At 38.5% G+C, this 24,405-nt stretch overlaps 1 protein-coding gene across 1 annotated transcript; it reads right to left on the reverse strand.

Annotated features, from left to right (window-relative positions):
• Positions 1-5,555: 5,555 nt before the first annotated feature.
• LOC131156428 (NADP-dependent D-sorbitol-6-phosphate dehydrogenase-like) lies at positions 5,556-24,264 on the reverse strand. The gene is made up of 6 exons (XM_058110114.1): positions 23,917-24,264; positions 22,391-22,485; positions 22,159-22,276; positions 7,286-7,418; positions 6,337-6,556; positions 5,556-6,226 (listed from the first exon to the last, which is right to left on the reverse strand). The coding sequence occupies exons 1-6, from the start codon at positions 24,047-24,049 to the stop codon at positions 5,996-5,998; spliced, it is 930 nt and encodes a 309-aa protein (XP_057966097.1). The 5' UTR covers positions 24,050-24,264; the 3' UTR covers positions 5,556-5,995.
• Positions 24,265-24,405: the final 141 nt, after the last annotated feature.

Below are 24,405 nucleotides of genomic sequence, written 5' to 3' on the forward strand. Positions count from 1 at the left end.
AAGGCTTCAATTTCTTTCTGCATTGTTGTCATCCACAAAGAAACATCAATGCTACTAATAGTCTCATGGAAAGTTGATGGCTCTCCATCTTTTGTTAGAAGACAATATGCAGTATTGCTTGTCATGACATAATCTAAGTGTCATGATGGTTTCTTTGTCTCACGTACTGAACGACGAACGTCTGTATCATTGGCCTCATTTGATTCTTATTCCTCATGCTCTAGTGCAGTTTCAGAAGAATCTTTATTTTCTTCCATTTGATCATTAGTAGTCATTTCTGAAGTGCTGTTATTTTCTTTATTTTGCAGTTCATTTTCTACAAATACACATCCCTGCTGACTACAACCTTGCAAGCAATGGGATCCCACAGGCGATACCCCTTGACTCTGTCACCATAACCCAAGAATATGCATTTCTTGGACTTTGGGTCCAGTTTAGTTCTTTCCTGGACATTATACATTACATATGCAGGACATCCAAATATGTGAAGAGAAGAATAATGGGCTGACTTACCAATCCACATCTCTATCGATATCTTCAAACCAATTGTCATTGACGATGACCAATTTATCACATAACAAGTGGTTCTAACTGCTTCAACTCAGAATGACTTGGCTAGATCTGCAGTCTTCAACAAGGCTCTAATCCTCTCCAATAGGGTTCTGTTCATCCGCTCTGCTACGCCATTTTGCTAAGGTGTATGTACAACAGTGAACTACCTTTGAATACCCTTTTTCTTGCAAAATAAAATAAAATTGTTGTCTATATATTCTCCTCCATTATCTGTCCTTAAACACTTGATTCTTTTTACATATTCAAGTTCTACCTACGCTTTGAATTTTTTAATTACTTGAAACACATTAGACTTCTTCTTAATTGGAAATACCCATAATATCGAGGAATAGTCATCAATAAATGACACAAAATAATTTGCTCCTCCTAAGGATGCAACTGGTGATTCCCAAACATCTGAGTAAATTAAGTCTAAAATGTGTTTACTTTTGGCAGTAGATCTATCAAATTTTAATCTATGTTGTTTACTTGTAACAAAATGCTCATAGGAAGGTAGACTTACTAATTTGAGCTCAAGAAGAAGATTACATTCTGAAAGGATCTTCAAAATACGTTCAAACATGTGGCCAAGTCTGCGATGCCACATTATCATTGATTCTTCCTGGGTTGATGCAACTGATGCATCTCCCTGTTGTACCGTATTTACCAGTAGCATGTATAGATTTGCCACAATCTTTTCTACCTTCATCACTACAAGTGCGCCTTTAACAACCTTCAAGATCCCTTTTTCAATATGGGTCTTGCAGCTAAGGTCATCCAACTGTCCAAGAGACAGTAAATTTTTCTTCAAGCCCTTCACATGTCGTACCCCTTGAATAGTCTGAATCGTATCGTCATACATCTTCAGTTTCATAATACCGACATGGGCAATTTCTAAGGCATAATCATTACCCATGAACACATATTTGCCTAAAACAAGTTCATATGAGTGGAACTAGTCTCGGCGAGAGGTCATGTGCTAGGTTCCTCCTAAATCCATGATCCAAACATTAGTGAGTTTCTTACCACCTTTAGAGATAGTTTCCGCTTCGCTGTACAGGATTTCACCATCACTGAAGGTACTCGCAATGCATCCTTGAGAAGTATTCTCCTCATGAGCTTTTCCTGCATTCTTCTTCTTATACCAACAATCCTTCGAGATGTGCCCCTTTTGCCACAATTTTAGCATTTAAAATTCTTCTTACTCCTTGACTTTGATTTACCATGATTGTGACTCCCACTAAAGCCACGTTCTATTGATCTTCCTCTCGTCATCGGTAATGCCTCAACTTATTGAGAACTAGACGATCTGTCTTCTTTGTTTTTGCATCTGGATTCCTCTTCTAGAACAGTCGTCGCAACATTATCGAAGACTAGATTATTTGACTAAATATTATTTGTTTTGTTGATGTTGAGTTGATCATACGAATCTGGCAGACTTTGGAGTAGAAGCTCCGCTCGTTCGGTTGGCTCAATCTTATGGCCTAACATTGTCAATTGGGAGAACAACGTATTAATGTTGTTGATGTGATCCGTAACCGATGTGGACTCACTCATTTGAAGAGTGTAGATTCGCCTTTTTAAGAAGATTTATTATGAAGTGACTTAACCTCATAAAGCTTTGTTAATGCATCCCAAATTTCTTTTGCTGACTTCTTCTCCACAATGCTTGATAACACCGAATCTGTCAATGCTAGATGAAGATTGGCCACATCATTGTCATCCATCTCGTTCCATTTTGAGTTAGTTATCCTTGTTGGTCTATCTCCAATTGCCACCAAGCAATTGTCCTTTCTCAGGACCACCTTCATCTTCAATTTCCAAAAAGAGAAATTACCTCCATTAAACTTCTCAATTTCGTACTTTGCTGTCATTGTAATAGATAAGATATGCTCCTCCACTAAACCGGCTTCCACGTTTTCACCGTGATCAATACCGTATACGTGAACAATATCGTAAATGAATGGAACTGCATACTTGAACAAATCTTGTATACGTTCACAATACTTGTAAAAGTATCCGATGACACATGTGAATAGTAACTTTGAATAGTAACACCAACCCAAAGGTTGTAATCCAAGGCTCTGATACCACTATTAGGAAATTAAATGGGTAGGAACAATATTTCACATTAAAAGAAGAAATTAGAAGATAGGAATTGACACCAAGATTTACGTGGAAAACCTCAAACGAATTGAGGAAAAACCACGGGTAAGGTTAGAATGAATCTACTATAGTAAAAGGGAAATACAACTTCTCTCTAATTACAAGAAGAGTACAATGATACCTCTTTCTTGAATTAGGAGTATACAAATCTCTCTAATTACTATAGGAGAAATTACAAAGAATGGAGATGCTTCGAAATATATTTTTTAAACTGTAAACATGCCCTTTTATAGGCATTCAAACATATTGCTCAAATAATGGAGATGTGAGAACGCACTGGTTGACATGTGAGATGGCTGGCAGCATCACATGGATGGTATGGTGCGACTGCAGACTTCACATGAATGGTATGGAACGGCTGCAGGTATGCAAGAAATGAGATGGGCTTCTGTGACTTCACATGGGTAGCATGCAGTAAATATGACACGGGCATGGGTAGCTCGCTGCCCTATACTGCCTGCTCTAACAACCCATAATCGTTGAATAAAAACAAAAACTCAAAAGGGCTTTGCTTTCTACACTTAGAATTTGGGCCTTGAATTTGAAATATATTATGCAAATTTTGACAAAAATGAAATATAAAAACAATAAAATTATATTAAGTTGTAATAAAATTTATACAAATCTAAATTCAAGATTGAAAGACTAAAATTCATGCTCATTAAACACAATTAAGGTAGTCTCGGACCACTAACTAACTTCTTTTAGGGTTGGATCAAGTGGGTTATTAATTTCTTGCTAGACTAGAATGGGAAAGAGAAGCTTCTTGCATATGGAGGTGCTTCTTGTGAGGGAGACAAGAAGCACAAGGTGACAGATAGAACAATAATTGGAAAAGATAAATTTATTTTTGCCCACATGTGAGGGCATGCAGAGTACTAATCTGTGAATATTTTGTCACCATAGAAGGCACAAAACCCTATGTGGTTGATTATCATAATTTGCAGTGTCTCCTTCCCCTACTGTTGCATGGAATTTGAGGTCACGCACCATGAGACATGGAGCACTGGCCATGACACAGACGTGTTGTGGCATGGTCAACCCCTCTAGAAGATGGAGATTTTTTTTTCATTTTTTTAAATTAAAGGAGAGTCTTGATGTAATGGTAATCGCATTACGCTTATGATTTGTTTGGTATGCAAAAATAGAATACTGATAAAATAATATTAGCATTTTTAATTTTATAAATTTGTTATATATTTTAATTTTTTTTATTTTATCGAGCTCTTGATATGGTGCAAAAGCACTCACATTACTTTTAGGGTCTAGTTGTAAATTAACGAGGTATCTTACAGCACAAACTTGTCACTGCAGTCTACTCAAATATAAATTCGATTTTGTCAGTACTCTAAATGGAGTAGATTTGGAGCCAGTAAAGTATAATCCAAATTCGTCCCACAAAGAATTACTCATCTTGAATTTGCATTAGAACTTTATGTGAACCCCCTTCCTTGAGTCACTAGGAGATTCACCTAGAAATCCGAATCTATCAGCCAACCATAAAATACATTTTAAAAAGTCATTACGCCTTTATATAAATAAGCGTATGCATATGTGTGTATTATCAGCTAGAGAATTCAATGGTCCATGTCAACTTGAATAGGAGAAAAAATTCCTTCGAAAGCTCTCGTGTTCCTTTCTCTTCACACCGCCTAGAAAATAGCAAGGGGAAAGAGGGAGAGAGATCTTCTTCCTTCCGCATTTGATTTGATCATTTTCCAAGTCCATAGTTCATCTCCCACCGCAGCTGCGACGTCCCACTTTTGATTTACACTGGAGATGGCTAAGTGCCACAACTTCTTAGTCCATGGTCAGCTTAGAAAGACGTGATCAACTGATTCCTCCTACTCCTATTGACAAGAAGGAAACCTCTTTTTTTTTTTTTTCTAAAGATTGTCTATGGAAAGGATTTTTCCAAGAGTAGCTTCCTATGTGAAAAAAACAACCTTTGAAGGCGTTGTCGTTTTTTAAATTAGCTTCCAAGGAAGCTAGTGCCACTCCCAACTGGGGAACTAAGGTGTTTGCAGAAAGAGCTGAGAGTGACGTTCCCATCGTTCCTCAAAACCCATCTGGGCTCGTCAAAATTGGCCTGACAATGAGACTAAGAGGCCCTACTGAAAAAATCTGGAAAGAGCATCAAGTTCCTAATCAAAAGCATTTACGTTCAAAGGAATATCCCAATCAATCCCCTGATTGGTGAACTCCATGTGTTGGCTAATAAGGGCATCTTTAGTTTAAAGGACCCATGATCGCAAGTCCCACATTGGAATGATTTCACTTTCGCACAGATTCACTTTTAAGATTGAAGCAGCCTCAAAAACCGAGGATGCATCTAAGACTAAGAATTTGCTCTAACTCATCATCATTTACACTAGTTATCATAAGACTCAGCGCTTACATGACCATGATATAATCAGCCATGTATTATTATCTTATTTTATATTATTCTATTATATATGAAGCTATGAAAATTGAATGAAAATATCCATACTTCTGTTCATGCAAATACTTGTTTATGCGTTTATATTTGGAATGAATTGGGCAGCAATTCAAGTAAATATATAGTATTCGGGCAAGGCAAATTTTTTCCCCTTATTGACCCAAATCTGTCTCGAATAACAAAATTCATCCTAACTATTGCCCCTCGTATATTTAAGAAATTACCAAATTTGTCTCAATCAGGCTAGGATATTCACCAACTCGAATCCTTTTACATCCTTAAACTCGTAAGGAATGCCATAAATTGACAGCCTTTAAGCTATTCTATGAGGGTAAGGGAATGAACAAGAAGAAGTAGGCCTCAAGTTCCAATGGGATAAGTAAATGAACATAAAACGTAAAAATAAAAGACAAAAACTAATAATATGGATGTTGGTTAAACTTACAGTTTCAGATCCTATAATTCAAACCTCAGCCTTTTAAATTTAAACTGGCTATGAATTCTACGCATGAGCTATCTTCCAATCCAACGTCTCTCAATTTGACCAAGGGTTCTGCATTACTGCATAAACTGCCATCAAATGCCCTAGGTAATGCAATGTCCAGAATCAATCAGTTCATGAATTATATAGAAGTAGGTCGATACCTCTCACAACTATGCTTTGCATTGACTAAGAAGTTCTTGAGAATGATGTAGAAAGAGGAGTTCAAAGGTTTTCCATTGAACCAAAAAGATAGAGGTTCTCCACAGCCAGCACAAGGGAGGATGATAGGTCTCCGCACTTCTAATTCTTCCCACATTGAGAGGGAACAAGGGCTCACAAGATCAGAGACATGCTTATGCATACAAATCTATGCCCCAAAATTTGGCGGGTTGGTTTGTCCGATATTTCTGATCCATGCTTTTAATCAGGTCCATATCCTCTTGGTTCAGCTCGAAGTCAAAAACCTGGAAATTCTCTTCCAATCTCTCCAGTTTAGACGTCTTTGGAATGACAACGGTGTTCCGTTGGATGCCCCACCGAAGAACAATCTGGGCCGCTGTCTTTTTATATTTCTCAGCCAGACCCTAATGCCAAGCAACAGAATAATACCATGAAAACTAGAAATGGTGAAGATAGTCTGTGCTTGGAAATAACAACTGAAATGATCAGTGAAGGCAGAGAAAGACCAACTTACCTTGAGAACAGGGTCATCCAAACATGAAACTGAACCGAACCATTCAGTGTTAGCTACAGAACCACCCAGAGGAGTGTGAGCTGTAACACAAATTCCATGTTTCTGACAGAACTTGACTAGAGAATCACGTTGGAAGTACGGGTGAGTCTCAATCTGATTAACAGCAGGCTTCACTTTGGAGTAGGCCAAACAGTCTCTAGTTAGAAAGATGTCGTAGTTACTGAAGAAAAATTTCAGTTTTTTCAGAGAAGAGTGTAAAATTTTAATAGATTATAAAGATGAAAGACAATAATCAGCGAAAAACAGGCAGGATGATGCCTCCCTGTATGGTATTGTTGTACAGTGTACAGTAGTGCATGGAATCACAACATGCTGATTCCTACCCATCTTAGGGTAACACGAGATGAATTTCACTTTAGAGCATTTTAGAATCACAACATTTTGCAGCTCATCTTTACGGGTTAACCAGATGGTGTTTTCACATCGAAGTTATGAAGCTTTTACCCAGGTACTGATTGATTAAGTTGAAAAGGGAATTTTCAGAGATCACAACCATGAAATGAAATGCAGACTGCTTTTAAATAAGAAAATAATTTAAAAATACATTCTTGACATTTTCTTAACAAAATAAACCCAGTGCATTCAGAGAATTAATTAGCATTTCTTTTGAAGTTCCCTCTCCAAATATTTCACTAAGCATTAGTTATGAAATCCTTGCTATTGTTTCACAGTCAGGAGGTGGACAAAGGCAGCAGTTCCTGCTATCATCTTGGTCTCACATTTGTGAATTTATCTTCTATATTTTATGGACTAGAAGAACTAAGAACATATAGTCCCATCTTACTGCAAATGGCACAACAGAGCCAGGCCTTGAAACGTTAGCACATGAACTAACACAAAGATTTCTAGTTGTTTAAGCTTCAGGGTATTCATAGGACTGTTTGACTACCTGATACCAATACTGCAAACTAGGCCCTTGGAAACCAAATCTTCCATAGCATGCCAGGTTGTTTCCAATGATATTGTTGTGTCTATGTCCAGCACTCCATCTTCAGCCAGAGCACTGGCAGTTGTACCCACACCTGCAAATACATGGAGTAACAAATAAAATTTCAAAAAAGAAACAAAAAATGTAGACCACAAAAAATGGCTTTCTAATTGCATTAGTCACAATCTTAACCATTGCAAAATGTTAATTTACAAGGGCATCGAATGATATGTAAGTTAGAGGGGCAAAGAGGGGTCTTTGCCAATGAACAATCAGTTAGCACCAGGGGGGGGTCCTCCCATAGACTTTATATAAATAGGGGGCCACCAACTTAACTCAAAAGCTTAAGGCATGTTGGATCCATCCATGTATATGAGCCACTCATCCTCCACTTTATTTTCCAATGCAGAACATACAACTGGAATTTCTCAACAACCTCCACATCAATTGTGAGTTTCAACTACTTCCCGCCAAACGAAAGCCATTCCTGATTCATGGGAACCAAGCGCCGCTACTCTACCATGAGAAAGCCCAAAAACCATGGTAGTCCTTTCATCTGTGGGATTAGCATCCATAGAATCCACCAATCTTCTTCCACATGGTCTACACCCGCAGCGCCACATGCACAAACACTTGAGCCCACTCTAACAACTCTTGTTAGCACCACAAAAGTCCTTGCACAGACTAGATATACAAAGGTGAGTACCAACTCTGTCCATGTATATCAATCACTCATTCTCCACCCTTTTCCCAATGTGGAAAAAACTCTCAAGTGGAATTCCTCAACAAAATCTGATTAATTAATCCCATTCCTACCATACACACAAGCAAACTAATGTTGATTGGGTTTTGTGCATTTATAATCATGCAAATACTTATTTATTTATTTTATATTTAGGATGAATCGGGGTGCATTTCAAGTAAATATATAGTATTCGCACAAGACAAATTTTTCCCCCTTATTGACCTGAATCTGCCTCAAATAACAAAATTCATCCTAATTATTACCCCTAATATATTTACAAAAGAGTTTAGGCACAGCACCAGTTAAAAACAAGATAAGGGAGGGGCGGCTTAGATGCTTTGGGCATTTAAAATGTAGGCCTAGTAGAGCACCTATAAGGAGGAGTGAGTTAGTCATTGTGTCTGACATGAAAAGTGGTAGGGGTAGGCCCAAAATAACTTGGAATGAGATAGTGAGAAAGGATTTAATAGCCCTTAGTCTAATAGAAGAAAATGCTCTTGATCGGATAAATTGGTGGAAAAAGATTCATGTAGCCAACCCCACCTAGTGGGACTTGAGGCCTGTTGTGTTGTTGTTGTTGCATTGACCTAAATTTGCCTCAATTAAAAAAAAATTCATCCTAATTATTACCCCTAATATATTTACGAAATTACCAAATTTGTCTAGCTAGGATATTCACCAACTCAAATCCATTTACATCCTTAAATTCATAAGGAATGCGATGAGGATGTTTGAATTGACCGCCTCTAAGCTATTCTATGAGGGTAAGGGAATGAACAAGAAGAAGAAATAAACCTTAAGTTCCAATGGGATAAGTAAATGAAAATAAAAGGTAAAAATAAAAGAAGAGAAAAACTAAAAAGAAGAATGTTGATTAAACTTACAGTTTCAGATCCTATAATTCAAACCTCAGCCTTTTAAAGCTGGCTATGAATTTTACGCATGAGTTATCTTCCAAACCATCGCCTCTCAATTTGACCAAGGGTTCTGCATTACTGCATAAATTGCAGCAGTTCAAATACTTGTGAGTTTCAATTACTTCCCATCAAACGAAATCCATTCTCGATTCATGGGAACTAAGAGTCACTACTCTACCATCAAAGAGCCCAAAAACCATGGTAGTCTTTTCATTTGTGGGATTAGCATCCATAGAATCCACCAATCTTCTTCCACGGGGTCTACACTGTTAGGGATTGCGGATGATCCAAAACACAAACACAAGCAACCAATCACAAGGAACACCTCACAAGGAACACCGGAGTTACGTGGTTCAGTCAAACTCGGCCTACGTCCACGGGAAAGAGGGAGTTTCACTATATATGTTGGCCTAACAAGGCTTAAGAATCTTATTTTGATGGTATTAATCAAAGGAACTTAATATATTTGGTTAAGTAAAGTTTCAGATGACTCAAGTGTTTTAGATCAAGATCAAGTGACTCAAGTGATCAATATCAAGAGCTTGACAAGACTGTTAAAAGCTCGAATTTAATGCTACAAGATCTTACAAAGCTTAGAGTCTATTGAAGATTGAAGTCAAGACAAACATAAAGAATCAAAGCAAATACATGACGACATTGAGAGCAAAGCAAATTGAAAGAAGAAATGATTGGAAAAAAATATTTCTTCATTATTTTGTTCTTACATACAATCCAATATATAATACAATTACCTATTCTAAACAAGGAAACAATTTCCTATTGAATAATATCAAATCTCCCATAATTACTCACTTTCCTAATTTGTATTTTATTTACAAAGATACTCGGGGTTGATATTTTAACACTCCCCCTCAAGTTGGATCATAAATATTAATCATCTCCAACTTGCTAATAAGATCATCAAAGCTCTGTCGCCCCAAGCCTTTAGTGAGGATATCTGCAGTTTGTTCCTTGGTTGGTACATAAGTCATACATATAATTCCTTCTTCAATTTTTTCTTTGATGAAGTGTCTGTCTACCTCCACATGTTTAGTCCTGTCATGTTGGACTGGATTAAGAGAGATGCTAATAGCTGCCTTATTGTCACCGTAGAGTTTGATAGGAGGGTTCACCGGTACCTGTAATTCCTCCAATAGTTTTCGTAACCACAATCCTTCACAAATCCCTTGAGCAACTGCCCTGAATTCAGCTTCAGCACTACTACAAGCCACCACATTCTGTTTTTTGCTTCTCCAAGTCACGAGATTTCCCCAGACGAATGTACAATATCCTGTGGTGGACCTTTTATCTTCCACTGATCCTGCCCAATCTGCATCTGTAAAGATCTCTACTTCCTTGCTTTCACATTTCTTACAGAAGAGTCCTCTTCCCGGGGATCCCTTGAGATATCTAAGGATCTTGTATACAACATCGAAGTGAACTTCCTTTGGTGAATGCATGTGTTGACTTACTACACTGACTGCAAATGCAATATCTGGTCTAGTATGTGATAAGTAGATCAGTTTGCCAACCAATCTCTGATACCTCTCCTTTTCTACTGGTTTTCCACAATCTTCAACCCTCTTTACTGTTTCTATCGGGGTTTCGCTGGGTTTGCACCCTAACATGCCATTTTCAACTAGGAGGTCGGTAACATACTTTCGCTGAGAAACACTAATCCCCTTTTTCGTTCTTGCCACTTCCATGCCCAAAAAATACCGCATCTGTCCCAAGTCTTTAACTTCAAATTCAGTAGCTAGAACCTTCTTCAATCTCTCCATTTCTACAATATCATCACTAGTTAGGATTATATCATCAACATACACTATTAGAATTGTTTTCTTACCTCCTTTAGACTGTTGGAAGAATAGTGTATGGTCTGATTGCCCTTGTCGATACCCTTGATTCTTTAGTACCTTTGCGAATCTGTCAAACCACGCTCTCGGAGATTGTTTAAGGACATATAACGATTTCTTTAGTTTACACACTCTGTTTTCTTCACCTGTTCTACTGAATCCTGGTGGTATAGTCATGTAAACTTCCTCTTCTAATTCTTCATTTAAGAAAGCATTTTTAATATCAAGTTGTTGTAGTGGTCAATCTAAATTGGCTGCCAGAGACAAGAGAACCTGAACTGTATTTAAGTTTGCCACTGGTGCAAATGTCTCAGTATAGTCAATGTCGTAGGTCTGTGTAAAGCCTTTTGCAACAAATCTGGCTTTATATCTTTCAACTGTTCCATCAGATTTACATATCACTGTGAAAACCCATTTACAACCTACTGGCTTCTTCCCATTCGGTAGATCTGTCAACTTCCAAGTTCCATTTTTTTCTAGGGCTCGCATTTCTTCCATGACTGCCTCTCTCCATTCTGGTATTTCTAGAGCTTCCTGAATGTTTTTTGGTACATTCATCCTGTCAAGATTAGAGACAAATGCACGATATCCTGTAGACAAGCTTTTATAAGACATGTATTTCGACCAAGGATATTGAGTACATGACCTGGCTTGTTTTCTGATTGCAATAGGTAGATTGATATCATCAGGTGCAGAATTATCAGAGGAAGACTCAATTACCAGATCAGGATAAGTCAAGGGCTCATGATTATTCGGAGCCATCACCGGTTCCAACGCTCTTGGTGCCTCAGGTATGAGATTCTCCCTCTCCTTTGTTTTCGGCTTTCTTGAGTAAACCAGTATGTCTGCATTGTTTTGCTCTCCTGCATCTCCCCCTGAGGGTAAGTGTTCAGTTGTGTTTGACAAGTCGGGAAGTAATGTAATGGAAGACTCAATAGATGGGTCAGGGAATGAAGTAACTGGAGTAACTGTAGAGTCAGTAGTAAAAGGATCAAAGAACCGATCTTCACTCCATTTCTCCCCCTAAAGAGAGGGCTTTGTGAAATAAGGAGTGGTTTCAAAAAAAGTGACATCAAGGCTAACGAACAGCCGTTTTGAGATCGGATCATAGCATTTGTAGCCTTTTTGGGTAGGTGAATAACCAATGAAGACACATTTAATGGCACAAGGATAAAATTTATCACAATGGTGTGCATGCACATGAACAAAAGCAGTACAACCAAAAATTTTCAGTGGGAGACTGGAAGGGAGTCGAGAGGTAGGAAAGTGTTCCTGAAATTTCTGAAGAGGGGTGAAAAATGAGAGTGCTCGACTTGGCATTCGATTAATGAGATGTGTGGCTGTTAAGATGGCATCGCCCCAAAAATAATGTTTCATGTGGGTAGTAAACATTAAAGCCCGGGCTACTTCAAGTATATGTCTATTTTTTCGTTTAGCAACCCCATTTTGTTGAGGGGTATCCACACAAGAACTTTGATGAACAATCCCATGATCTTGAAGATAAGTTCCCATGATGGTATTGAAATATTACGTACCATTATCAGTACGTAGGATCTGAATATGAGTCTGGAACTGTGTATGAATCATGGTATGAAAATTGATGAAAATTGAGCGGACTTCAGTTTTTTCTTTCAGTAGGTAGACCCAACAAAGACGAGTATGGTCATCGATAAAGGTTACAAACCATTTTGTATTGGTGCGATTTAGGGAACGTGAGGGACCCCATACATCACTGTGAAACATAGCACATGGGCGAGATGGTTTGTATATGGATGATGGAAAAGAAGTACGACGATGTTTAGCAAGCTCACATACTTCACATTGAAACTCAGAAGCCATTTTATTTGAACAAAGAGAAGGAAACAAACGTTTTAAATATTGAAAATTGGGATGACCCATCCGTGAATGCCATGACAAAAGTTCACTATTTCTAGAAGTAGATGCAGAATCACAAATTGCAGTATTACATAGTTCACTCAAACTTGCCTCCTCAAAGTAGTAGAGTCCCTCATACGCTTTAACAGTGCCAATCGTCTTCCCCGATGATAGGTCCTGAAAAACACAATGGGAGGAAACAAATTTAGCGGAACAATTCGAGTCTTTTGTTAACTGACTGATAGATAACAGATTGCACGATAACTTGGGGACATGTAAGACTGATTGTAAAGTTAAGGAATCAGATATGTGAATACTTCCTTTTCCAGCAACTGGTGGGAGAGATCCATCTGCAATTTTTACCCTCAAATTCCCGGCATATGGTGAGTAGGATGAAAAATATTGATACGACCCGGTCATATGATCGGATGCACCCGAGTCAATTATCCAAGGACATTTGTAACAAGATGTGGTTTTTAAAGCTGACAGATGATTACCTCGATGAGCTAGAGAACCAGAGGAAGACTGACCCGATGTTTGCATTGATGAAATCATCTTATATAACTAATCCAACTGTTCAGAACTGAATGCACTGCTGGACAGGGTATCGTTGTTCTCTCCTTGTGATCTTTTAGTTGATCCGCTAGTGCTGGCCTGGTACCCACAATTTTTTTGGTATTGTCTCGGTTTCCAATTTGCCGGTTTTCCGTGAATCTCCCAGCAGGTATTTTTTGAATGACCTATTTTTCGGCAATGTTCGCACCATATTTTTCCTCTTTGTGGTCGTTGACTAGGTCCTCCTTGGCCTTTTAATGCAAAAGCTGAGGCATCTGGCCCAGCGTGTAGCCCATCTAATTTTTGGGCGGATACAGGTACAGCCGAGTCCAGCCCAGCAAATCCATTTTGAGGCCACAACATCACCCGCCTCCTATTCTCTTCCCTCCTGACCTCTGCGAAGACTTCTCGGGTTGAAGGGAGAGGTCGCCGGCCAAGGATCCGTCCCCTCACGTCGTCGAGTTCTCGATTTAGGCCAGCAAGAAACTCGAAGACCCTCTCGTTTTCGAGCCTCCTTCGATATCGCATGCTATCGCTGGAGCACTCCCACTCCTCGTCGATGCTCAGATCGAGCTCCTACCAGAGATGACTCATCTCCATGAAATACTCGGTAACACCTCTCGCCTTGCCGCATCTGCCACAATCGTGTCTTGATATCGAAGATTTGTGAGTAACTTTCGACATCGGAGTACGTATCACGTACGGCTTCCCAGACCTCCTTCGCCGTCAGCAAAAACAAATAAATTTTTTCGATTGATGGTTGCATCGAATTGACGAGCCAAGCCGTGACCATAGAGTTTTCGAATCTCCATCTTTGCAAGGCTACAGCGTCGGAAGAGTCTGGTTTCCTTCACTCACCGGTAACGTAACCAAGCTTTCCTTTTCCCTCAATCACCAGTTTCATGGACTGAGCCCATTCACGGAAATTTTTTCCGTTTAGTTTTTCCAATGAGAGTGGAAAGACTGTGTTATCATTCGTACCCCCACCGGACGTAACCTCTGAATCGCCGGTGATGTTTGCAGGGGAGGTAGAGCCTTTGCTGTCAGCCATCGTTTAGCTAGGTTTAAGAAAACCTGGCTCTGATACCATGAAAGAAGAAACGATTGGAAAAAAATATTTCTTCATTATTTTGTTCTTACATACAATCCAATATATAATACAATTACCTATCCTAAACAAGGAAACAATTTCCTATTGAATAATATCAAATCTCCCATAATTACTCACTTTCCTAATTTGTATTTTATTTACAAAGATATTCGGGGTTGATATTTTAACACAAACACATGAAGACCTAGTGCTTAAAAAGTTATAGTCTTTAAAGAGTCTCATGTAAGTTCTTCATCAATGTCAATATGAATGATTGAAGCTCTTAGGAATCATTATTGACTTAGAGACCAGTCTTTGAAAATCCCAAAAAATGTTTTTAATTAAGTTTCATTAAAATTTTTCAAAAATTAAAGGCTTAAAGTATTGAAAAATGAAGTTTTTGGAAAGATGCAAGCTCAGGCGACTAACCATATAAGATCAGTTGACTAACAGTTTCTATGCTGAATAAACTGAGCAGACAAAATAGCACCAGGCGATTGACCATATTTGATCAGGCGACTAACATTTTATGCTGATAAAAATTAAACAGACCGCATTGGATCAGTTGACTAACCTTATATGATCAGGCAACTGACCTCATTTTGTGTTTCAAAATACGCTGAAATTTAAAGGCACGGGGAACTGACATTCGGGATCAGGCGACTGACCTTCGAGCTTTTTAAATTTAAAACAGTGAGGGAAAGTTTCCAAAACTGATTGCTTGGACCCCAAACTTTGTAAAAACTTGGAGAATACTGCAAGTAAACTTGGGGAATACAAAAATTAAACTTTTTTTATCTATAAATACATGTTAAACCCAAGGATTAAATACACCAACAATCAGCAATCAAGCAAAATTCTTTCTACTCTACAAAGCTATCTTGCTAATACTCTTGCTGGAGTGCCTACTGAGATTTTGCTGATAAAAGCTTATGGTTCTTTGATCTTTCACTGAGTTTTTCAATCTAAGAAAGAACCCCGGTGATAAGTACTTGAACTTCATATTTCTATATTGATTTTGATTGAAGTATATTATGATTTTCAATTGTACTAATATGCTCTTGTTGAGAGTGTTGCTTGTATACAATATGTTTCTCTTGTTGTTTTTTGACGGTTCAAGATTGTTGAACCGTTTGAGCTAGCAAGAAGGGGTATTCTTGTTAGAGAGAGATTTGTTTTGACGGTTCAGGGGATAGAATCATTGCCTAGCAAGAGGAGATTCTCGTTAAAGAGGGAACTCCACCTGAGAAGGAGAGAGGTTGTAACTTTGGCCTAATAAAGAAAGTTGGAATCCTCACAGCGGTTGCTTGGGGCAAGGACGTAGACTTCAGGCAGAATCTGGTAAAAATACGGTCTACAGCTCTTCTCCCTACTCTCTTTAATTTACAGCAAATATATTAACTGCGTGTATGTTTTATTAATTGCTGAGAGCTGATTGTTCATTTTAGGAATTGCTGGAACACTGATCAAAAGAACTATATTGATTGGTTGATTGAGTTTTTGATAAAGCTTTGAAATCTGAATTGTTGAATGCACAACTGAGATAAATTTTGAGTGATTGAATTATTTATTCTACAAGAAACACTTCAGATTGAATCATTGAAATCATATATTAAAGCTATCATTGTTCATAGCTGAGGAGAATTATTGATTTTGGAATTTGGTTATAAATTGAAGCATTAGATTAAAATTCTGAAGTGCTGAATGTTAAAGCTGAGATTGATCTTGAGAAAAGTTTAACTTTGTTATGATCTGAAAAGAAAAGCTTATTTGAATTATAATAAGTTGAATATTACAAGTCAAAGTTATTGTGCTGAGATTCATTATTCTGTTAAAGGAAAGTTGTAAACTTGATTTATTTGATCATCTAAAAATCATCTTGATATTATCATTATTCATTGATTCTGAGAATTTAATTAAGCTGGTCATTAACATAAAAGATTGAACTTGGAAATATTGTTGGTTAAAGTTCAAAGGATTATTGATCATTGAATTTGTGTGACTGCTGAAAAGAAAGTTGGTCGGGGTTAACACTTAACTAAAGGAACTTGTAAAACAAAGAGTTTTCAAAGAAAATTTTAAAAACCCAATTCATCCCCCCCCCCCCCTTTTTTCTTGGGAATACACCTTACTTTTCAATATCAATAGGAAATACAGTGGAGGAGGACTAACACACTCAAACTCAACTCTCAACTCAACCTCTCTATCACTCAAACACAGTTTACAACACTCAACTCACTTGCTTATACCACCGATTACACTTGTGCCTATATTTCTTTACAACACACAACCCATTTTATAAGGGGGAAGAAGAGACATGGAGATAACGTAGCATGCGTAGTATTTATTGAGCCAAGAGCATGCGTAGTATTTATTGAGTCAAGAGCATACGTAACATTTATTGAGCCAAAATTTGCAAGTTGCAAATCCTTGATTATGGAGATACAATCTTCTCATTTATTACAACCACATGTGTAGCCCAACAAATCACCCCCTCCAAACATGTGGAGGCAACCAAGTGTCGGCTACTCTGGTGCTGTAACATTGTGTCCTCGCCCTAGTCTCTGGGCAACCGTACCCCCTTGCGGGAGTGCCTGCACCCCCTTGCTGGAGTGCTCATGCAGTGATCATCTCCTGGATGGTTTCAGTGGATCTAGGATACCCATTGAATCTGAGCATAGCTCCATTTTCTCTGTAGTCACTGTCTTGTTAACATGTCTGCCAAGTTTTTGCTGCCAAGGATCTTCTTAACTGCTAAGACCCTTTCATCTAGAAGAGTTCTGATGAAGTAATAGCGGAGTCCAATGTACTTGGTTTTTGAGTGGAATGTTGAATTCTTTGCCAAGTGTATGGCGCTCTGACTATCACTATGCGCACTCTGATTGTCACTATGCAAAACACTCTTTGCCTGCTTGAAACCCAACTCTATCAACAAACCCTGTAACTAAATCATCTCTTTACTGGCTTTTGTCATGGCTACATACTCTGCTTCTAAAGTAGTTAGTGCAACGATCTACTGTAGCTGTGATACCCAACTAACGGCAGTAGCACCCATTGTGAACACATATCCAATAGTGCTTCTTCGGTGATCTATCTCGCCGACAAAGTCTGCATCTACATATCCCTGCAATGTCAGATCACTTTTGCCAAAGCATAACATTCATTATTTGTACCTCGAAGATATCTTAATATCCATTTGACCGCTTCCCAATGGATTTTTCCTGAATTCGACATGAATCTGCTAACAGTTCCCACTGCATGACCAAGATCTGGTCTCGTGCAAATCACGGCGTACATCAAACTTCCTACAGTTGAAACGTATGGGATATTATCCATTTCTTTCTTCTCTTACTCTGACTCTGGAGACTAAGTCTTTGATAATTTGAAATGGTTGGCTAATGGTGTGCTAACTATCTTAGCATTACCCATGTTGAACCTTCAGAGAATCCGCCTAATGTACTCGGCCTGAGACAATTGCAGGGTTCCCTCATTTCTGTCTCTAGTGATTCTCATCCCAAGCATCTGTTTTGTCGGACCCAAGTCTTTTATCTCAAATTTAGTGAACAACTGTTTTTTCAATTTTCTAATCTCGTCCATATCTGCTCCTGCAACTAGCGTGTCATCAACATAAAGCAAAAGAATTATGTAACCTGATTTATTCCTCTTGAAATAGCAACAATGATCAGCGTTGCACTTGCGGTAGTCATTCTTTTGCATGAAACTGTCAAATTTCTTATACCACTGCGTTGGAGCCTATTTCAAACCATACAGGATATTGACACCCTGAGAAAGTCAATCGTTAATTCCCAAGGGTGCGCCTTGGTCACACAAGGTGAGAAACGGACTAGGGGTAGAAACCAAAATTGAAATTTTCCTCACAACCGTGGAAAATCAAGAAGCAAACATTCCAAATCAAGAGCTCCAAGAAATTCCAACAACTCTCAGAGCAAAATACAGATCGAGTGTTGGAATTGTGTCAAGACTGGACACTAAAAAAATCAATGCCGATCCCAAAATAAGGAACCAGAAAATAAAATTGAAGCAAATGTCACCTCTTCTTCAGGAGAAGGAGATGTATTGCTATGCTCTTTGGAAAGGAAGGGAGAGTTTTGGGTATTAGACTCTCGAGCCTCATTTCACACGACAGGCAATAAAGAAATGCTTGACAGGTATATACCTGAAAATTTTGGCAATATTTATCCTGGTGATGACAAACCTTGTGAAATTACAAGAAAATGAGATGCAAAAATTAATTTGACAAGTACCACTTGGAATTTGCTTGATGTCAGATATATCCTAGATCTCAAGAAAAATTTAATCTCTATTGGAGAGATTGCAAGTGAAGGTTACACTACAACCTTCTGTGGCAACTGTTGGAAAATTTCCAAAGGCGCAATGACATACTTGCACGGTAAGAAAACAGGTACTCTTTATATGACCACAAATGCTTGCATGTCAATTTCAGTCGCTGCAGGGAAAGAAGATTCAAACCTATGGCACCAGAAACTCGGTCACATGAGTGAAAAAGGCTTGAAAATCATGAACTCAAAGGGAAAAATATCAGGTCTCTAGTCAGCTAATATCGACCAATGCAAGAGTTGCATCCTCGGCAAATAGAAAAGAGTCAACTTTTAGACGAGCGGCAGAACCCCAAAGAAGGGAAAATTGGAGTTGGTGCACACCGACGTTTGGGGACCGAGCCCAGTCTCATCCATTGGCGGGAAATCCTATTTTATCACCTTTATTGACGACCATTCTAGGAAGGTATGCATTTATTTTTTGAGACATAAATCTGAAGTATATGGTATTTTCAGGAAATGGAAGGCCATGGTGGAAAATAAAACAGACTTGAAAATCAAAAAGTTGAGATTAGACAATGGTGGTGAATATGAAGACAAAGAATTCAAGAAATTTTGCTACGAGCATGGGATCAAACTTGAGCAGGTCTTCCCGATCTCATATACCGAATAGGAGATATTTGGATTACTTGTTACCTAACTGATGCAGGTGAACCAGAATGCTATAATGAAACATGTCAAGTGGATGAGGCTAGCAAGTGGAAACTTGCCATGTAAGATGAGATGAAATCCCTCACCAACAACAGGACTTAGGAGCTAGCTAGGTTACCCAAAGGAAAAGAAGCTCTTCAAGAACAAATGGGTGTACCGCACAAAAGAAAAGCATGATGGTTCGAGAAAATACATAACAAGATTCAAGGTCAAAGGCTTCCAACAGATAGAAGGCATTGACTACTTAGAAATCTTCTCACCGGTTGTGAAACATACGACCATTCGGTCGGTTTTGAGCATTGTTGCAATAGAGAATCTACACCTCAAGCAGTTAGAGTTAAAACTGCTTTCCTCTGTGATGATCTAGAGGAGGAGATATACATGCACCAACCTAAAAATTTTGCAAAGAAAGGCAAAAAAAACTTGTTTGCGAGTTGAATAAAAGTCTGTATGGTTTGAAACAGGCTCCAAGGCATTGGTATAAGAAATTTGACGGCTTCATGCAAAAGAATGGCTATCGCAAGTGCAACGCGGATCATTGTTGTCATTTCAAGAGGTATAAATCAAGTTACATAATTCTTTTGCTTTATATTGATGACATGCTAGTTGCAGGACCACATATGGACGGGATCAAAAAATCGAAAAAGCAGTTATCCACTGAATTTGAGACGAAAGACTTGGTTTCAGCAAAGCAGATGCTTGGGATGAGAATCACTTGAGACAAAATGTAGGGAACCCTGTAGTTGTCTTAGGCTAAGTACATTAGGCACAGAAGGTTCAACATGAGTGATGCTAAGCCAGTTAGCACACCATTAGCCAGCCATTTTAAACTATCAAAGACTCAATCTCTAGAGTCAGAGGAAGAAAAGAAAGAAATGGACAATATCCCATGCGCTTCAGCTGTAGGAAATTTGATGAACGCCATGGTTTGCACAAGACCATATCTCGGTCATGCAGTGGGAACCGTCAGCAGATTCATGTCGAATCCAGGAAAAATTCATTGGGAAGCGGTCAAATGAATATTAAGATATCTCTGATATACAATTAACAAATGTTTATGCTTTGAAAAAAGTGATCTAACATTGCGGGGATATGTAGATGCAGACTTTGCCGGCGAGATAGATCACCGAAAAAGCACTACTGGATATGTCTTCACAGTAGGTGCTACTGTCGTTAGTTGGGTATCACAGATATAGAAGACGGTTACACTATCCACTACAGAGGCAGAGTATGTAGCCATGACAGAAGCGAGCAAAGAAATGATTTGGTTACAGGGTTTGTTGACAGAGTTGGGTTTCAAGCAGGAGAAGAGTATTTTGCATAGTGACAGTCAGAGTGTCATACACTTGGTGAAGAATTCAGCATTCCACTCAAAGACCAAGCACATCGGACTACGCTATGACTTCATCAGAACTCTTCTAGATAAAAGGGTATTAGCAGTTGAGAAGATCCTTGGCAGCAAAAACCCAGCAGACATGTTGACAAAGACAGTGACTACAGAAAAATTGGAGCTATGCTCAGATTCAATGGGTCTCCTAGATCCACTGAAACAATCTAGAAAATTATCACTGCACGAGCACCCCAGCAAGGGGGTGTGGTCGCCTAGAGACTAGGGCGAGGACACAATGTTGTAGCACCAGAGCAACCGACACTTGGTTGCCCCCACATGTTTGGAGGGGGTGATTTGTTGGGCCACACATGTTGTTGCAATAAATAAGAAGATTGTATCTCCATAATCAAGGATTTGCAGCTTGCAAATTTTGGCTTAATAAATGCTACGCATGCTCTTGGCTCAATAAATACTAAGCATGCTACACTATCTCCATGTCTCTTCTTCCCCCCTTTAAAATGGGTTGTGTATTGTAGAGAAAGAGAGACACAAGTGTAATCGGTGGTGTAAGCAAGTGAGTTGTGTTGTAAACTGTGATTGAGAGGCAAAGAGGTTAAGCTGAGAGTTGAGTTTGAATGTGTTACTACTCCTCCACTGTATTTCCTATTGATATAGTGAAACTCCCTCTCTCCCATGGACGTAGGCTGAGTTTGGCTAAACCACGTAACTCTGGTGTTTCTTGTGATTTCTTACTTGTGTTTGTATTCTAGACCATCCAATCCCTAACAACTGGTGTCACATACACAAACACTTGAGCCCAACTCAAACTGTCAACTCACTATTGTTAGCACCACAAGAATCCTTGCACGGACTAGATATACATAGGTGAGTACCAACTCCATCCATGTATATCAATCACTCATTCTACACCCTTTTTCCAATGTGTAAAAAACTCACAAGCGGAATTTCTCAACAAAATCTGATTAATTAATCCCATTCCTACCATACACGAGCAAACTAATATTGGTACTTCACCACTTTCAATGGGCTACAGACAACAACTGATATTTTTTTATTTTATTTTTTTTTGGCACATTGGGTAGGGCTACACAACAAGTTAATCTATCCCCCATCCCATATTCCTTTCTATCACCTCCCAAGGCTAGAACCTGAGACCTCTAACCATTGGATCTCCCTAGGGAATGATAACAAAGAACATTTAAGATATTTTAAAACCTCTTTTGTACAAATATTGAAATAAAGTGCATCTTTCCCTAGCACTAGGCACCCATGTTTTGATGTAAACTCACCCTTTTGCTTCTTTAATCATAAAATTTTCTAGGCAGACAGATTTTCAAAGTTATCAACTCCACAAAATGTGGACTTTAAATTATCAAATCAACATACACAATATGGAAACAATAATAAATAAATTATGAAAAAGGTAGGTGAAAAACCAGTATGCCTAGTGGCTATAGGGAAGTGAACAAGGTATAGATCCAGATAGTCTAGCTGAAGCTTCTTCAGACTGTCTTTACAGGCGTCAAGAACATGTCCATGATCTGAATTCCAGAGCTGCAATAAAGATGACAAGCATGGAAAGCATTGTTATTGCTTGGATAATGTAAGATTCGTACCAATGCTGGATCAAAGAAGGCTTTAATACTTTAGGTTTGAAATTTAACTGACCTTTGTAGTAATAAAAAGGTCCTCCCTCTTAACAAGCCCAGACTGAAATGCTTCTGCAAGTGCCTCCCCAACCTCAGCTTCATTCTGGTAATCAGCTGTATGCAACATCAACTTTGTAAAATATTATTCATCTTTCAGACCCATTCAAGGGAAGAAACTTGTCATTTGAAGTCAGCCATAAGTTACTAGCTTTTGTTATTTACTCCCCAAGGCAGCTGTGCTCATTACCCAGGAATGCATACCTTTCCAAAGAGTCGAGACACAATACTTTAATATAAATGTACAGGTCAGGTCATGTTGATGAAAAGGATATAGGGATCATCATCATGCATGAAAACTCAAGAAATGGCTATGAAATGTTAATGGGATTTTGATGCTTTATCAATCTAAGCAGATGAATTAAGAAACCGCATGATTTTGATTTCATACATACATTAAACATTCAATTTGAATTCTAATAAATGAGTAAAATTGGTTTCTGCTTTCTTTCATTCCATGTGGATCTCATTCTTCCAATGCTTACCATGGATGCTTGCATGGAAATGACAAGCAATTAGTAAATAAGATGCCAAGCTGAACCAACGTGCAACTTGTGAAATGCTAAAGTCAAAATGAGAAAAAAAATTCGAGTTCATTTTCAGAGACAGACTGAATTTTCAAGAAATCACGGGACAGATTTTATTCTTCCTTGTTCAGTACCTAGCGGGACTAAGTATGGACCCTTGAATAAAATCAGCCCTAATCATACTATACAAGTTACTTTTATGTTCTCCCCCTTTACAACCTATAAATGTAGCAAATGCATCCACCAGTCACAGTAGCACATTCATAGCAGACACTTTGATCTCTGAACTCTGACCTGTTTTTATGTTAAGCTACTCAACTAGGGAGCGGTATATCTAACCTATGTTTAGAAAAGAGGGCAGATAAGTAGGGCCAATACACATCAAATGTTTAGTTTTACTAGTGGAGCCATTTCTATTTATGGTAGCATTTTTTATGGGGTGGGCTGGGGCCCAGGGAAGGGTTGTAAATTCTATTTTGTAGTGTTTGGAAATATAAATTTGAAATTATGAATTTGAAGCTGTGTGAGTTTGAACCATAAAATTGTACAGAATTTTACTCAAATTCACAAACTTTCAAATTCCTCTTAGGAATTTGAGTGACCTTCATATAGAAGTTCTAAATTTTAGTCACTGACGTAGACAAGCAATAGGCAATCAAAACAATTAACTAAATGCAGAAATCTCCAGAACCAATTGCAAATTAAGGTTCTTCCAGCTATCAAAATCCCACTTGCTCATCATACAGCTTTGAGCAATTGATCTACCACACAAACCCAGAAGCTTTGAATAAATTAAGGCAAAACATATAGAAGAGAGAGACCCACTTGCTCATCAACAACTTTAAGCAACTTATCCACTGTACAAATCCAAAAGCCTTGGATAAGTGAAGGAATAATCTATAGGGGGGGAAGAGAGAGAGAGAGAGAGAGAGAGAGAGAGAGAGAGAGAGAGAGAGTATACCAGCACAGTCGAAATGGCGATAACCCATTTTGATGGCGGGGATGAGGAGGTCTCTGATGTGCTCCTTGTCCATGCGCCATACACCCAGACCCAACATCGGCATCTTCATCCCATTGTTGAGGGTGACCGCCATTGTTGGTCTCTGCTTCTGCTTTTGCTTCAGAATGGGGTAGGGGATCGCGTAAAGCTTAGGCGGTTAGGCTCAATCTAGCTCAGCAGCCACAGACCAGAGTGGTCAATTGGTTATAAGGACACGGCCACGAGCTCAGAGCTTGGCACCGGCGACTCGGCGAGTAAGCCTGGCAAAGCATAAGAACAAAGTGACGTCGTTTTACTAATTACGACGTCGTCTCTTATCTTTTTCTCAGCCAATATATACCAACCATAAATTAATTATAGGTTTATTGGAAATTTTGACCAAATAATATTACCAACTAGATATTAGGTTGACACCTAAATATAAATTTGGATTTTAAAATTTTATTTTTA

The sequence above is a fragment of the Malania oleifera genome, chromosome 5 (assembly GCF_029873635.1).
Source record: "Malania oleifera isolate guangnan ecotype guangnan chromosome 5, ASM2987363v1, whole genome shotgun sequence".
Lineage (NCBI taxonomy): Eukaryota > Viridiplantae > Streptophyta > Magnoliopsida > Santalales > Ximeniaceae > Malania > Malania oleifera.

Bases quoted from the DNA above. Each gene is read 5' to 3' on its own strand.
- LOC131156428 (XM_058110114.1), bottom strand. From the start codon at position 24,049: ATGGCGGTCACCCTCAACAATGGGATGAAGATGCCGATGTTGGGTCTG. The intron at 7,419-22,158 runs GTTTTTCACCTA...ATGTATTTGCAG, and splicing joins TATAGCCACTAGGCATACTG to GTGTGGGTACAACTGCCAGT. The intron at 6,227-6,336 runs GTAAGTTGGTCT...GCTTGGCATTAG, and splicing joins TGGATGACCCTGTTCTCAAG to GGTCTGGCTGAGAAATATAA.